This window comes from Struthio camelus, chromosome 10, assembly GCF_040807025.1.
Source record: "Struthio camelus isolate bStrCam1 chromosome 10, bStrCam1.hap1, whole genome shotgun sequence".
NCBI lineage: Eukaryota > Metazoa > Chordata > Aves > Struthioniformes > Struthionidae > Struthio > Struthio camelus.
The window spans coordinates 26,828,059-26,844,278 of record NC_090951.1 but is presented as its reverse complement, the minus strand read 5'-3'; the positions used below and the strand labels follow the sequence as shown (position 1 = coordinate 26,844,278).

Genomic DNA, 16,220 nt, shown 5'->3' with positions numbered 1-16,220 from the left:
GCCAGGGCTGTGCCCCACAGGGCCCCAGCACCAGCCCGGACTCAGTGCTCCCAGCCTGACCCTGCAAGGCCTGGGTGGACCAGATGATGGGGAGGGTCTTGCTGGCCCCCAGCACCACATTGGAAATGCCTTTAAGTGGGCATACTGGGGCTGATGGGAGTGCAGGGGTACCCAGACGTGCTGTGTCCCCAGGGCCTACATTGGGGTGGGAGCCCATCCTGCACCAGAGGCCTTGGGAGAGACCTCAGGAGGCAAGGGGGGCACCAAGACTAGCTGATGCTGGGGTCCTGCGGGAGACAGCTCTGTGTCCCCTTCTGTCCCCCCACGGGCAGAACAACAGGGCGCTGCCCCTCTGCTGCAGGGCCGTGTCTTCCTGGAAGCGGTCCGGTGAGCGGGTGGCCGGCTCATTTAGCTCGTTACTGGCCATGGGGATGTGCACAAAACAAACGCTGCTTCTGCAGATTAAAAAGCTCTCAGTGCAGCCTCTCTCGTTACCACTAATGCCTTTCCAGAAGCCCTCCACCCACAGCCCTACAGACTCCAAACAGGCCCTAATGAGCAGGGCTGCCAGCCCTGCTCAAGGGGCTGGCGTCAGCCGCCCGCGGGTTTGGGGGCCTGTGGCAGCTGCAGCCCAACTCACCAGGGCACACGGCCTCTCTTGCAGCCCCTCTGAATTTGGGGCTGGGGTAAGCTTGGAGCCAGGAGGGCCGAGCTGCTCCGTGGCAGCCAGCAGCTCCCGCCACGGTGGGGCCTCGGGATGGAGATGGGGCACTCAGCATCTACAACAGGAAAAGGAGTGGGAATGGAGGGGATACCAACCATGCTTCTGCTTTTGTGGGGGGCAGCACAGGGTGAGCCTTGTACGGTTACAGCACCAGATGCAAGGGCAGCTGGGTGCTGGGCACGAGGGTCCCAGCTGTGTACTTTGCATAGGGGGACCCAGCTGGGTGCTGTGCATGGGGGGTCCCAAAATGAAGGCTGGGCATGGGGAACTCAGCTGGGTGCTGTGCTGTGTGCTGTGCACAGCAGCCTGCAGTAGGAGGAAATGCCCAACAGCAGAGCGGCCCCTCGTGGGGCTCTGCCATCCTGCAGAACCTGGGCACAGGGGCATGCAGGCAGATGCAGTGCGCAGAGCCTCTGCTGAGTGTTTCTAGCAGCTATGTGAATCTGGAGGGGAACGGGGCAAAGTGGATGGGGTCCCATGCCTCATCCCCTCTGACCCAGCCCAGCCCTTGGTTACAACCTGATCCCAAGCAGGGAAATAGCTCTTGCTAGGCTGGGGTAGGATGGGGTGGGCAGAGGTCAGAAGGCAGAGGAGAGCCTGCAAAGAGCCCTAGGTCTGCCATTGCCACCATGGACCATCCGTGATGCACGCTAACACTTGTCCTTGCAACTATGCAGCTTCCTTCAGGTTTTGGAGTGGCAACTGAGCACCTCACAGCACCAAGCTCCAGGTCCAGGATGTGGCTGTGAGAGCCAGTGATGGGGCTGAAGATAACAGTGCAGCCAGTTCTCCTTTCTTCCCTATGGTGGAGTCGAGCCCTTGATGCGGACAGGAATTCCTCTGAGAGCTCTTAGTTCTGGGAAATTTTAGGCTTTCAAAAGGGTAGATGAGTGAGAAATGCAGTTAGCACAGACAGGAGCCCAAAGAATCTGTAGATGGGTAATGGCCAGGAGAAGAGGACTTTTGAAGACTGTAAACAGACTCTGTACTATGGCTGGATTCATGCCAGGAGCTATTCATATGCAAGTTTGTCTTTGAAAGCATGCAGAAAACCCTGCATATCTTGGTAGAGGAGTCTGTAGCCTTGTAGGATTCTCTAGCTGGGAACTGAGAGACTGCAGTCTAAGTGCCATTCAGATATGGCTGGAAAGCGAAGGACTGTGGAAGGAAGGTGGCACTGCTCTGAAGCAGCAGCCAGCTGCAGTCAGCTCAGAGGTTTCTCAACAGGCAGCTTGGAGGAAGGATGGTGGAGTTGGGCTGGGCACACCAGGATGTTCCTCTGGCATCACTCATCCCTGCCATGGGCTTTCCAGGTCCTTTTGGCACCACAAACGAGTTAGTGCCTGGACATAGGGAGGGTAGTTGGAAAGGCACCGGACACAGGGCATTTAGAGCAGGCTTCCCAAAGCTAGAGGGCATGGCCCTTGCCAGTAGAGGCCAGGAAGGGGACATGAGCTGATGCCAGGACTATGCTGGCCACAGGCTCACGTGGGAAGATGAGGGAGGCAGCCCTGGTTTAGAGATCCCCATAAACCTGCTTTATGAAAACACGCAGCCCCTTGCAGAAGGAAACGTGCAGGGAATCTAACCCACCTCCACCCCACAGCCATGGGGCCAGGCATGGATGGAGGTGGCATCTCTCCTCTGGGTCAGTGTCTGTGCAGTCTGTCACTGATCCTCCACTCCCAGAGCCCACAGGATGCCAAGGGAAGTTCTGCCTGGATCCCTGCACAGAAGGCAAGTCACCTCTCAGCACCCATAGAGGCACCATGTGAGCAAATAGGGAGTTCAGGGCAACAGAGGATCCATTCCTCTTCACAGCCATGCAGGGCGCAGAGAAGCACTGTGCATGAGTCCTCCCTCCTGCACATTGCCCCACCAGCTGTGTCTCTATCCAGACAAAGCCTGGTTTTCAGAGAAGCCCACCTACCTGGTAGTTAGCATAGTCATGTGGCTGCAGCACTTAATTAATAGAAAGCCAATATAAATTCCAGTCCACATGTTGGGAGGACATCTAGGCAGAAACACGTAACCGCGTTACCAGTGAACTCAGTGGAGCAGCAAGCGGTAAGCCCTGTTTCTGTTCAAAGAGGTCTGTTCTTACAATGGGTGGTGTTTCTGCCTTGGGAAGGGTTTGGGTGAGCAGGGCCAGGCAGTGGGTGCATTTAGGGTGCCATGCCCAAAGCCATAGCGATCTCCTGGGTGCGGAGGGGCTCTCTCACAGCAAAGGACTGGGCGGTTTTGGGGGAATGGGGAGGTGAAGAGTGGCTGGCATGGTTCTGGATTTCCAGAGGGAAGAATGGAGCTTCAAAGGCTGCTGAGCAGCTTTTCAGCCCTGCCTCAGAAACGGGTGCTGGGCTCTGTGGGACTTGGCTGCTGGCACTGGCTAGGAATCGCCCTCCTGGGCCCTTTTTTTGCTCCCTGCAGAGCTCCCCTGCCCTTTATAGCTTTCAGGCCCCAAAAGCCCACAGCCCAACCCTGCATTATCTTTTCTCCTCCCAGTCCTGTAGGTGATGCTTGCAGTTTCCCCAGCTCGCCCAGTCTTTTCCCCAGCTCGCCCAGTCTTTTCCCCAGCTCGCCCAGTCTTTTCCCCAGCTGTGCCCAGTGTAGTCCTCCTCCCAAACTTGCTCTCTCCAGCCCAGCCTAGCCCTCTTCCCAGCATTATAGCTTCACATTTCTCCTTTCTGCTGGATTATTTGGGGTATGTCTTTGGATTAAATTTCCCAAGAAATCTCCCAAGAATATCTCCCGATATTCTCTTTAAGCTGTATCTTTCTCCTCTCTGACCTATTTCATCCCCAGAGAAAGCAGAGGGTTGGGAAGGATCTCACATCCACAGAGCTTCCACTCCCTTCCCCACTGCAAAGTACTTCCCACCATCCCGTAGCAGCCTTAGGATCTACAGTAAAAGACCAAAAGTCCCCCAACTAACTGAGCCTCGTGCACAGCAGTGGGGCACTGCCAGTATTGCAGAGCTCATCAAGAGCAGAAAATCTGAATTTCCCCATGACTTGGAAAGGGGAAGCAAACCCTGCACTGGGGCCAGGTGAAAACACTGGGCTGATTCAACTGGGGAGATATTTCCTGATGTCGGTGCTCAGGATCCAGGCAGCTTAACAGGCAAAGGAGCTTTTTCACAGAAATGCTTCCCTCACAAAAGCCATCTGGCCGAGTGCCAGTGGGCTATTCAGGTAGCACAGAGGCCTCAGAGCCCCCTGCAAGGGTATTTGCTATGTTTATGACATCCAGACCATCACTGCAGACCTTAAGCAAAGCCACAGCTATCCTGCTCTCTCTCTGTCAGCCTCTGCGTGATACTTTATCTTCCCGAAGCCTCACATTTGCTTATTGGGTCCAAATCCTGCTGGGTCCTCAGTTGTGCAAAACGAGTTTTAGCAAAGCAGTTTGTCATAGGAGTTCCCCAGGGCCTTTTCAGGGGGGTTCTCTTGCAACTGCTCCAATAGTTACCCTGGGTGCAGCGCATGCAGTCTCTCTAATGGCTGGGCTTTGTTTACAACGCTGTAAAGTTGTTCCTTTCCATTACCTAGACTCCTGCTCATGGCATTGCAAAGCTGCCCGTGAGGGTGGGCATGGACACATGGCTCAGGGGCTGATGTCTGGAGGAGTGGAGGGATAAAGCAGGCAGGGGGAGGGAGACATTATGGAGGGGGCAGTGGTGGAGAGGGGCAAGAAAGCATAAAGAGGTTTGTGGCCTGTCCCCAAGTAGTGCTGGCATCAGCAGTGCCATGAAAAAAGGCAAAGGATGGAACTGCTGGTGAGTACCAGGGCTGCCTCTGAGCTAGACCATGGGTCTTGAGGCTGTGGAACTTGGAGACCCTGCAAGATACTTGCCCTCCAGCACTTGGAGCTGCCTGCAAGACCCTTGTTACCTGCCCAAGCCCAGATGAAGACCAGGCTATATTAGCTCTTGGTCTTTAAAGCTAGTGGCATTTCCATGCTCTGTGAGCACAGCTATCTGGCAGGAGTTTTGGTGGATCTGTTCTGGGCATAGCCTGTGCATGTGCAGATGGGTGAGTGCGTGGTGTTGCCATGCTGCTCACCCCCCTGTGCAGTGGGAACATGAATGATCCAGCATCCAGAGTCCCCCATGGCACTGCAGCACATGGGTTAGCTCTGAATGGTCCTGGCCTGTTCAAGATTCACAGGCATGCTGGGGGCCCGAGGAAAGCTCTCAAGTCCAGGAGGCCAGAGCATGTGGGAAAGCTGGTTAGCCTCACTGCTTCTGACTTCTCAAGGTCTACAGACTCAACTGACAGACCTGGGACATCAGCCAGCCCTGCCACTGGCAGGAGGAGCAACTGGTGCAGGGAAGAAAGGAAAGAAACACAGCAAGCTGTCTGTACTGCTCCTTAACACAGAGATTTGCCCCCACTGAAGATGCATGGCCAAGGCAACGTCCTGCCAGGAGACATCATAAGGCCCTGGGGAGCGAGCACAGAATGCCCCATGAGGGAAACTGACAGGGAGAAGTGGAGATTTCAATGAGTTGCCTTCTCCCAGAGGCACAGCTTGTTTTGGATAGCTTCTGACCTTCCTGTCTGAAGTCCTGTACTGCAAAACAGAGCATCAGACTTCACAAGGTTGTATAGCTCAAGCAGCACTGGAGCAGAGAAGAAGAATGGCAAGATACACAATTAAATTGGAGTGTCTTGTTGTCTTGGGACAATATCTGTCGGTGCTCTTTCTGCTCCTGCCTTTTCAGAACTAATGGATGGTTCACCATCTAGAGAATGTGAAAGGCGTAACAAGATGCCAACACTCTGTGACTGAGATGGCTTGGGGCTCTGCAGTTACTGTCACTGGAGCAGGACTGGGTGGGTGGGGGATGACCACACATCCTTCCTGGTTGCTTCTTCCTTTTGAATTCAGACACCTTGCTTGGAATGGACCAAGCCTCAGGAGCTTTGTCCCCTGTCAGGGTGTTGGACATGGAGAAGTTTCTGTGCTTCTATCTGGAGAGGAAGAGATGGTTGTGCCTGAGGTCCTCCCAGTGCTAACGCTGGCAGAAATTGCAATAGAAACACCATCTCCTGAAGGCAGTTCATGGCTGGGGAGTATCATGGAGGATGCATGCCCACAGTCTGAGTTGGGAGAATGTAGGCATCCAGCTGACCTTGTTGACTGGAGTGAAAGGACAGCTCTGTCCCCTTGGTTGACTCAGGTGGGAGGAGGACAGGTGTTTTTGGTTGTCATGGCCAGCATCCTCCCCTCTTTTTGTCTGATGTATCTGAACATGACCAGTGACCAAAGACCTGAGCAGGGAGCCTGCTCTCCTTGGTCAGGCCAGCGGGTCATATGGACAGCAGCCTAGCTCTGAGGAGTGCTGCAGTACTACAAGCCCACATTGTCAGGGGTTTGGAGACCACCTGCCCAGCTGCTGCAGGTAGGATGCAGCATGGCAGAGAGCAAAGCCACAGTCTTGGCACCTGTCCCTGCTTGGTCCAAACTGGCTCTGGGAGGAGGACAGCACTCTCAGTGCTGACTTTTGATCCACTCAGTGTGATGTCAATGGACCCAAGCAAAGAGCACCGTGTTATGGGGGTGCTGGGAGAGGCTGTCCTTTGCCAGAGGGGCTGGCACTTGAGTCCCTCAAGCATGCACTGCTCTGAGGGTGATAGCAGGGTGGTGGAGCTTGGGAGGCCAGGCCAGGACTGATCTTCACTGTGACCCCACTGTGCAGATTGCCCCAGGACCATGCTGAACATGCTGCTGCTGTGTTATGGGTTGCTGCAGGGAATCCAGACCATCCTCACCTCAGACCTCAGCCACAACCACCTGCAGGAGATGAGCGCTGGTCTGTATGGGGCAGACAGAGCCCACTACTCCAACCTGCTACGTAAAGTCAAGGCGGTGTCTGTGGAGCCAGTGGGTGAGTCCCGTGCACCCCCACCCCTCCGGGCCCCCACCCCTCCCATTGTCTGGCCACCAGCTGCTTGCTGGTGGGGCAAGGGGCCCAAAAATAGAACTGGGAACCCTGATCCCAGGACTGAATGCAGGAGATCCCTTTAGAGCAATGCAGCCCCTCCTATCACTGTCCAGTGAGAGTAGTGTCCCCTCTAACCCTGCCCTGGCAGCCAGTTCAGACAGTGGAGAATAGGTTTTGTTCTGGGTGTGGACTACATAGCTGTGCGCCCTTCTCTGGGATCTTGCCCAAGGATCCTTTCCTCCCAAGGACTCCAAGCCCTGCCTGGAGCCAGCCTCTCACCTCATGTATCCCAGCACACATGCAGATTCCGCTGCCCTGCAAGGGGTCCTCTCCTTTCTGAACAGAGACCTGCAGAAAGCCCTGTACAGTGGTACCTATCTCATCATGTTGCACAAGAGAGGGATGGGAGCAATTCTTTGCCCAGAAATATGACCATAACCGCAACTCAGGCTGGCTTTTCCCCTCTGAGGTGCAGTACTATTAAGTTACATCTTTGACCATTTATTCTCTGTGCCCAAGTTCCTCTGGAACACGGAGAGCAGAGTCAACCAGCAGCCAGCAGCCTGTCTGCACTGCACACCTTGTCCAGCCTCTCTCTGTATTTAACAGGAGCTCTTCCCAGGCCTGAGTTTGATCAGATGGCCATAGAAGTCCAGGAAGCTGATGGAAACCTTGTGCAGAAAGGTGGTATGCTGGAACCACAGGTAACAATCTACAAGCTCATGATGTTTTCTTAAAAACCTCCAAAGATCAGGGATGCTCCAAACTGCATCAGGCTTCTCCATGCCCTGGGGCCATGGTTGGTTTGGAGCAAACACCAAACCTGGCGCTGCCTGGGAAGGGAGCCTACATTTTTTGTCTGCTGAGGAGTGTGGAAATGCTGGGAGTCTGGGAAATTAGAAGGAAAGGGGCCTAGAAAGATGATGGCTTTGCGCTGGCCTACCAGGAACACTGCTGCAGGGACCAGGGAGGAGAGCTGGCTGGAACTGAGGAAGGTTTGAAGCCAGGCAACTATTCTCCACCTAATTGCCTATGAAACTGTGGGAACTGAACCTTCTCCACCAAACATTTCAGTAATGACAAGTGGGCGTGAAATATGTTCTTTTGAAATTTCTCCAGCCAAATCAATTGTTCAGTCAAAATCGGAGAGGACTTTGAGAAGTATGAAACAAACGTTTCCAGCCAAGGGGGATGGGAATAGTGCATTCGCTATTAATAATTATCAAATTGGAGGAAAACACTGGCCTCCTCCTTTACTTTGGAAGGCCCAACAGAGCAGATAGAAAATACCAAGAACTCTCTCACATCTCAGTACAAGATAGATAGCCCAGGCTTCTCTGTGGGGGTGTGCAAGACTGAACTTCCAGTCAGGAGATGGAGATCTGATGGATTCACTGATGGGCCACTGGAGTGATGCAGGGCCTGAGGAAACTCCCATGATGAGGGACTGAAAAGACTGTTACTCTATGGACAGATCATTAAAAGACCCTAGAAGGCCAGGCTGAGGCCTCCCCACCCTCCCTCAGGGCTCACTGGACCTTTGCTGAGCTCTTCCAGCACATTAAGTTGCAGGAATCAATCTCCTTCAGCTCCCAGGTTAGCTTTCTGCCAGCTGGACGCAATGAAATAGGTCTGACAAGAGCTGGCACTGGTACAAGAAAGGGACCAGGGATGGGGGCTCTCAGCAGCCTGGAGTGAGACAGGCTGAAACTGCCCAGAGCCACAACCTCGGTGGTTGCCGCTGAGCTCCAGTGGGGCCTGAGCATGTGCTTCTTTGATCCAGGTAATGTATCTCAACTATAGCCCAGGAAGCCTCTGTGGGCCACCAGCTTGCTTGGCTGTTCCACTTCTTGCCTGGCTCTGTCTCTGGTGTTTCTGTTCCAGAGAAAGGCACCTGCCTCCTTCAATTCCTCAATGTTTAGACTGTGTTTCAAGAAAAACTTCTATTCCACAATCATGAAGGCCTTGAAATGTGGTGAAAGAGGTAATGACACCTGAAGAGAGCCCAAAATGAGGGCTAAGCTATCCCAGGAGTTTCTCACATGTTGCTTTGAGCCTGGAGTTGACCATGATGGATGGTCCTGCTGTTCGCAGCAGCAGGCTGGCAGCTGCAGTACATTTCATCAGACACGCATGCCGCTGGCTCATGCTGCAATGCCTGGCTGTGCCCACACTAGCTGCCAAACTGTCCAGCTCTGCCATCTCAACAAGCTTCAGAGACATTCTCATGCTGAGCCCCAAGTGCGGGTTGGGTGTGTGAAGTCGGATATTCTGGGTGCTGGCAAACTTCATTTGTTTTTACATGGAGGTGCCTTGGACTCTTTAGGCTATGTGGACTGGACTGGACATCAAAGCCCTCCTGGAGCTTTCTGTGCCTGGAGAGGGTGTGTTCTGTGGCAGAATACATTTATTACCAGAGCGGGGCAGGTCACTCCCACAGTAGGCAGCACCTTTCAGTTAGAGTTGAAGGTCCAAGGACTATTTTTTTGACCACAAGCCCAGGCTCAGTTTCAGCTAAGTTAGGCTCAGTTCCAAGGCGAGCAGCAACTTTCCAGATGGCGTATTGGATCTGTGGTCTCTTTTTGACTTTCTTTGTCCCTCTGTCTCTCTCCGAGCTTCCTTCAGATAAGCAGGATGAAAAAGTCCCAGGACCAGCATCTCCAGCCCCAGAAATGCCCTTCCTTATCTGTTCTCAGTTAACAATGATATGTTGGTGGCAGAAGTTCTTTCAGCCTCTGCACCTCTCTCCCCTGGTTAGGTGGCCACACACTGTAAGGAAGCAGGATTGAGGCAAAGGCAGCAAACACAAAACCAAGGTAGAATATCCTTCAATCCACAGTCACGGAACTAGCTAAGGGACATCCCTACTCTCTCCCAAACAGCTCTTTATTGCTAGTGTGGCTGTCCAGCATTACACCATTTCCCTGCTCCTTTCTCCAGCAGGTGTTATCCACTGCACTGCAAGCTTCAGGCCGAGAAGAGCGCTCCCCTCGCCGGTGTGTCCGCCTCCTGGAGTCCTGTCTCGGGCATCAGATCCCCTGCTGTGACCCCTGCGCCACCTGCTACTGCCGCTTTTTCAATGCTTTTTGCTACTGCAGGAAAATCAGCACCAGTTTCCCATGTGGCAAGAACTAGCGCTGGTCCCGGGGGACTATATGCTCCTTGCCACTCTGGGTTGCTCCCTGGGTCTGCTGTGGGTCTGCCCGCATGTGCCTCCTCCTCTGCAGCTCTAATAAACCAGCCGTTAGCAAAACCCATCACCAAGTTGGACTGATTCTACCCAACATGTCTACCTTGGCTCTCAGGGGAGGTGTCAGCAGAAAGTTGGAGATACCTGCACCCCATGGCAGCTCCTGCAGAGCCATTCCCAGCTAGATTAGAGCGGCATCTCAGTAGGAGTGCCCCAGAAGGTGGGAATTCAGCTGTGCTGGGAGTTGTATGTCTTGTGTTCTGCTCCAACCAGCCCTGCTCTCATGAGCAAGAGTATTGCTCACAGCAGGCCAGAGGCTCCTACCCAAGATATTTTTGCTGCAGTGCTGCTGGTGGTGAGTCTCCAACTCTGTGCTTGGCTGTATGTCACCAAGAGGGAGCTGGAGGCAGATGTCACCACAGGATGGTGAGAACAGGATTCCCGTTTGCAGCAGGATTCGAAAATAATTTCAAGTCAGGCATTCAGGAAAGCCCCCCCTTATTCACAGTGATGGAGGTCAGAAATATTCTTCCTCTGGGCATAGGACCACCTGCTTTAGTTTGTTACACAGACCAAGGTCTGATATAGGTATTTGCAGTAAGCAGCTGGTAATACAACAGCACAGTTTCTAAGCCCACAGCTAAAATCATGCCCGAGGCACCAGTGGCAGGACAGCTCACAGCTCCTGCTGTGCCCTGGTCCCTTGGACCAGGACAGGCTGTCAAGCTCAAAGAATCAGCTACCAGGGAGAGGTCAACAGTGGGAATGGCTCCAGTGTGGATGCAGACAGCCCATAGTTCGACCTCCTCAGCCACTAGCCCAGGCAGCCATGGACCTCCAGGTGCCATCAGGCTATGATTCGGGGATGCCACACACACTGCTGGTGCCAACAGAAGAATGCTGCTGTGAGGGCTGTAACACAGCCTCACGTTGTCTCAAACACTTTGAATTGAAAAGTCATAAAAATACAGTAGTATCTTAAGGTTATGGGGGTGCCACAGGGAGCCCTGGACAGACTGGGGCCTAATGGTATACTGGGCTGCTTCTGAGCAGCGTGGAGACAAGCTGCTGGCCCTGCTGGTCCAGGGGCAGGGAGTGCACAGTAAAACACACAGTGACGGCATGTCTGTACAGCTGTAGTTCCCTTTGAAAGAAAACAGTGCCCAGTTTCCTACAGCTGGGTTAAGATGAGCTCAGACCCACAGCAGAAGGGAAACCAGAAAGGAAGCAGGTTGACAGGGTAGGAGAGTGAGGTCTGCAAACAGAAGACCGTGGTTTCAACTTGCTTCCACAGTTATGAACCCCAGGATGGAGCAGCAACAATCAGTCACACTCCAAGCACGGGCACTTCAGCTTCATTTGTGTGAAGTCTTTCCCTTTTCCTGATGTTGGCCAGGTCTCCTCACCATGCTTTGCAGGCCAGGCGCTTGGACCGCCTCTTCCAGGGACTGGCTGTAACGCCTTGTCTAAATCCTGCAGTGTGGCAGGCCCTGCCCTGGCCTGCATGGATGCTCCAGACAGAGTGCAAACACAGGGGCACGGGATCAGCTGCAGAGCCAGGCTCTGAGCCACGCTGCCCTCAGCCCAGCTCCAGAAAGAGCAAGGCAACCCGGGGCGACGGTGAGCCAGTGGTGGCTGCGCTTACTGCTCTCAGGTGGTTTTGTACCTTCAAACACCTCCGGGCACCCTGTTTCCCCCCCGTGACTTGGGCTGTGGCTCCGGTTGTGCAGTGTGAGGTGGCCCGGGTCACCCTGTCCAGCCCCTCACTGCCCCCTCTGTCACCCCTGCTGCCAGGGCCGTGCCAACGGGGGGGGCTGGGGGATGTGCCCAGGGCCAGGGGGCTGCATGGAGGCGCTGGAGCCTGCGTTGAGGCTCCGAGAGGGATGTGTGGAGTAACGGGGGGCTGCGCCAGGGACTGTCCAAGGCCACCTGTGGCCCGTCTATGGGCTGAGGCAGGGCTGCGTGGGGGGAACGGGGGCTTTGCGGGGGACGTGACAGTTCTGTGTGAAAGAGCCGTGCGGGGCGCTGGGCCGGCACCCGGGGGCTGGGCCCAGGCCCCACCGCCCTGAGGCGAGGCGGAGGGGCGGAATCGGGCTCACAGGGGAGCGCGGCTCCGCGGGGGCCGCGCCGGGGCCGGGGGCGGGCGGCACTAGGGCCCCGCGGCAGCCCCGCCCAGCGCCCACCCCTCCCCCCCCGCCAGGGGGCCCCGGCCGCGCGCTGCCTGCCGGGACCGGGGCTGGGCGGAGCGCGTGTCATGTGAGCGGCGGGCGGGTCACGTGAGGCGCCACCGTCGCGGAGCCGGTCGCCGTCGCCATGTCGTGTTTCCCGGAGCTGCACTTCAACGTCGACAACGGCTACCTGGAGGGGCTGGTGCGCGGCTTCAAGGCGGGGGTGCTCCGCCAGGGCGACTACGTGAACCTCGTGCAGTGCGAGAGCCTCGAGGGTGAGCGGGGCCGGGGCCTGCCGCCAGCGAGGCCCGTAGGGGGCAGGGCGCCCCGGCCGGCGGGCTGGGGGGCCCGTCTAGTGGGGTCAGGGGCCGAGGCGGGGGGCGGCCCTCACCCGGGCCCGCAGCCCCGGTGCTGAGGCGGGGGGGCAGGGCAGGGCAGGGCAGGGCAGGGCTGGGGCCGCTTGGCCGAGTGTGGGGGTAGGGGCCCGAGTGGGAAGCGCAGGCGCCTGGCGGCCGCGAGGCAAGGGAGCAGTGGCCGAGAGGTGGACGGAGGAAGCGAGGGGCTGGAGGACAGCGGTTCCAGCGCCGTCGGGCTGGCAAGAGGAGGGGCCGGCAGCAGGGGTTTGAGGTCCCTCTCCTGGCACGACACTATCTCATCCTGGCACGGCTGCAGCTGCGGCATCCTCAAGCTGTGGCTAAATAGCTGCCTCTGCTGGGCAGAGCTCCGGGTTCCCCTGGCAGTGGGTCTTCCTGTCAGAGCTGCACCCTGCCACCCTCTGAGCGCAGGAGCTTTCAGCTGACTCAGTTTCCTGGTCTGCTTGGCTGTGTGATTGCACAAATGCTGAATCAGCACAGCACCCACTGCGATTTTTGACTTCCTTAAAGTGGCTGCGTAACCATGGTGCACATCCTTAGGTTGTTGGGAGCCGAATGGATTTGTTAGGTCTGTTGATAAGTCTAGTATTATGCTTTCTCTTTACTGGTGGCAGGCAGCGCAGGAAAGCTTTTTATTACTTTGAGGCCAGAAGGAAGATTATTGGGATGATCTAACTTGATCGCAGATACAAGCAACTGTTTTTTGAGATGACTAGGTCATCTAGGAAAGTAAGTGCTATTAATTGGAGTCTATGGGTCTCAGTAAATTCAGTAGTGAGTATTCTTCACCTTTAATCTTGAGCTCTCTTTCTAGGCTAGTTTTGGCCACCCATTGCCTCTTGTCCAGATTAGCGTGTACAAAGCTGGAAAGCTGTGATAGCTTTGTTCTGTGACGCTCATCAGCTAAAATCTTAAGCTTTTTTTTTTTTTTCAACAAGTAAAACAAAGTTCAGGGAAGGCTCTGCATCTCTTAACTGCTCTCCCAGCACTTAAGCTGTCTCCTGTTTGCCAACATCCTCGCAGAACTGTGACCACTAGAACTGCATCTAACAGCTGTATCGTGCCAAATAAAAAGAAAATAGAACCATCAAACTGGTAATCACTCACTTACCCAGCCAGCAGTCATGCTAGCGCTTCTGACTCTTTCAGCTGGTTATCTTTTGTGACTTGTCCTGTTTCCCAAGATAGAATCAGGATAGAGACTTTGTCGCTTTGTCCATGTCTTCAAGCCAGTCGGCCTTAAGAGACTGCTCTGTATCATTGACCTGCTTAACATTTTTTCTCTTGTTGATATCTAGAACCTGGATCAGTGATTTGCCGATAAATCGTGAAGATCAAAAATAGCTCTCTATTGAAATAGACTAAAAACTAGAGATGTGTCTAGAGATGTTAATTGTTTTGGTCAATGGGACTGTAATTATTGGGATCACTCTGTCTTAAACTTCTAAAAATACTACCTGAGCATCAGCTTTATCTTGAGGATTGTTGCCAAGTGATTCAAATCAATATTGACTATCTGGAGGGATCCTTGACCAACTGAGCTCTGGATGCAAGTTAATTGACTTTGCAGCTCCAGGTATTAAATAACAGCTGTTGAAGTTGAATATTCACTTGGGCTGTTCCTGGAATTAGTTATCTATATTATACAATATGTCTTTGGACTTTTGAATACAACTGAAATCTTATTTGCAGTGTTCAAACTGCTTGTTCTTCCTGAACTCTAATGACCACAGAACTTGTCATATTTCAGTGGATGTTGCCTTCGTCCTCCATATTGCTCTTTGTCAATCTTTTCTTTCTCTCTGTATTTGAATTTAAGATTAGTTTCTTTCTTATCATTATCTTTTCCTTGTTGTGCAGGTAGAGCTTATAGAAATAGTTGCTTCTAAATGTCTGCATTTGTAATAGCAATGATTTCATATATTGAAGACCACTGCAGAAAATGGGGATTTCTGCTGCCAGTCTAACTCTTCCATTCGAGTCCATTTTTGGGAACAGAATGCTGGGACTTGCCCCAGTTGCTACCTTAAAAATATGTAGGATATTTTTTACTTAGGACAAGCTTATTTTCAGCAGACTTTGTTGTTCTTTGTTGTTCTTCTCTTTGTTGTTCTTAGCGTGGAGCCCAGGATCTGAAGGAGGATGGAGGGAGGTATCTGTGCTGTCTGAAGTCTCAACATGCCGCAAACTCTCTCTTCCTTATCAACATCTCTGTAGATTAATTCCTCTTTAGAGTCTTTCTGTATTCATAGTTTCCCCCTTTTTCCCCCCTCTTTGCCTTCTGAACCAAGTTGCATAAACTTACCTCTCTCTGGGAGTGGTAGTTTTGAATTGGTTGGGACTTCCCATGTGATTGTCTTGATGTTGTTAACTGTTACATCCCTGTTAGCTCTCTAGTGGCTGCTGCTGTGCTCCTAGTCAAGCTCCTTTCAGAGCTCGAAGACTGTTCTGAGTTCACTGCAGATTTGAATCCTTCTCAGCTTTGCTTTCTTCATCCCTGTGTAGGGTGCTGTTGTAGAAGGCTTTTCCTTCAAAGGGATGTTGCTCTTGATCACTTGTGAAGAACAGTACAAGAGAGACATGGCACTACTGGAGAGAGTCCAGTGGAGGGCTACGAAGATGAGGAGGGGACTGGAGCATCTCTCCTCTGAAGAAAGGCCGCGAGAGCTGGACCTGTTTAGCCTGGAGAAGAGAGGACTGAGAGGGGAATGTCATCAACGTGTACAAGTATCTAAAGGGAGGGTGTCAAGAGGATGGGGCCACACTCTTCTCTGTGGTGCCCAGCAACAGGACAAGAGGCAATGGACACAAAGTGAAACACAGGAAGTTCCATCTGAGCGTGAGGAAAAACTTCTTGACTGTGAGGGTGCCTGAGCACTGGAAGAGGTTGCCCAGAGAGGTTGTGGAGTCTCCTTCCCTGGAGATATTCAAGACCCGCCTGGACGCGATCCTGTGCAATGTGCTGTAGATGACCCTGCTTGAGCGGGGAGGTTGGACTAGATGATCTCCAGAGGTCCCTTCCAACCTTGGCCATTCTGTGATTCTATAACTGTGGTCAGATCACTTCCTTCCTCTGTTCCTTCAGTTTTTCTATCCTAGTACCTGTTTTCTGTGTTCAACAGACTTTAAAGCCCATTCTTTCTCTGCCAGGTACTTGTCTATACTAAATCTAGGTGGTGGCCAGCCTATCGACAGCCAAAATAAGTAGTTAGGCACAAAGTACTCGTACATTCTTCTCTTTCTTTCCTGTTTTGTCTTTGCTGCCTCCTCTTGTATGTGTGTCCAGCTCTGCAGGCAATCCCAGATCTAGAGCAGGTTGCCACCTTTGCTGTGGAGAAATGCTAAAGACCAATGCGGTTCTGGAACTGGCCGTGGGAATTGGGGTATCTGACTGGTCTGTATGGGGCCCCATCCTTGCAGTTCACTTATATTCTTGACATTGCTTCGTGAATAAGGTGCTTCCCGGTCTGAAATGCTGCTCCCTCTTGTGTCCTTGTGTCAATCTGGAAACACAAAGGGATCGACTATAATTCAAAGCTTCACATGACAGCTTGATGCTACCAGAAGGAGTAGGTTATGCTTTTCCATGTGATCCCCATCTCTGTCTGATCACAAGGTAAGCCTATTCAAACTCTTGCTTCTTGTTTAGTCAGTTTATTGCTGTCATAAGGAGCCAAATAGCTATGTGATCAGGCCGGCTCCTAAGGTGGCTTGGAAAAGTTGCTGGAGCACATAACCAGGAGTGGAGGGAGGGCACAGAGCTGTTTTGGCTTAAGTTTTCTCTTGAAACCCTGTGCAAGATTGTTTAATCCCTTCT

General features: G+C 53.2%; 2 protein-coding genes across 3 annotated transcripts in view; both read left to right on the top strand.

The window, feature by feature from the left end:
• Positions 1-2,719: 2,719 nt before the first annotated feature.
• AGRP (agouti related neuropeptide) lies at positions 2,720-9,920 on the top strand. Of its 2 annotated transcripts, none has more exons than XM_068956104.1 (4): positions 2,720-2,791; positions 6,426-6,614; positions 7,281-7,375; positions 9,612-9,920. In XM_068956104.1, the coding sequence occupies exons 2-4, from the start codon at positions 6,440-6,442 to the stop codon at positions 9,804-9,806; spliced, it is 465 nt and encodes a 154-aa protein (XP_068812205.1). In that variant the 5' UTR covers positions 2,720-2,791; positions 6,426-6,439; the 3' UTR covers positions 9,807-9,920. The 2 variants fall into 2 exon arrangements, with proteins under 2 accessions (XP_068812205.1, XP_009675065.1); XM_009676770.2 differs by having other exon boundaries at positions 2,722-2,791; positions 9,615-9,920.
• A 2,143-nt stretch (positions 9,921-12,063) lies between these two features.
• The window catches only part of ATP6V0D1 (ATPase H+ transporting V0 subunit d1), a 46,045-nt gene continuing 41,888 nt past the window's right edge, over positions 12,064-16,220 (top strand). Inside the window, exon 1 of the mRNA XM_068955273.1 lies at positions 12,064-12,304. Coding sequence (XP_068811374.1) covers positions 12,175-12,304 — 130 coding nt within the window. The 5' untranslated portion in view covers positions 12,064-12,174. The remainder of the gene's footprint in view (positions 12,305-16,220) is intronic.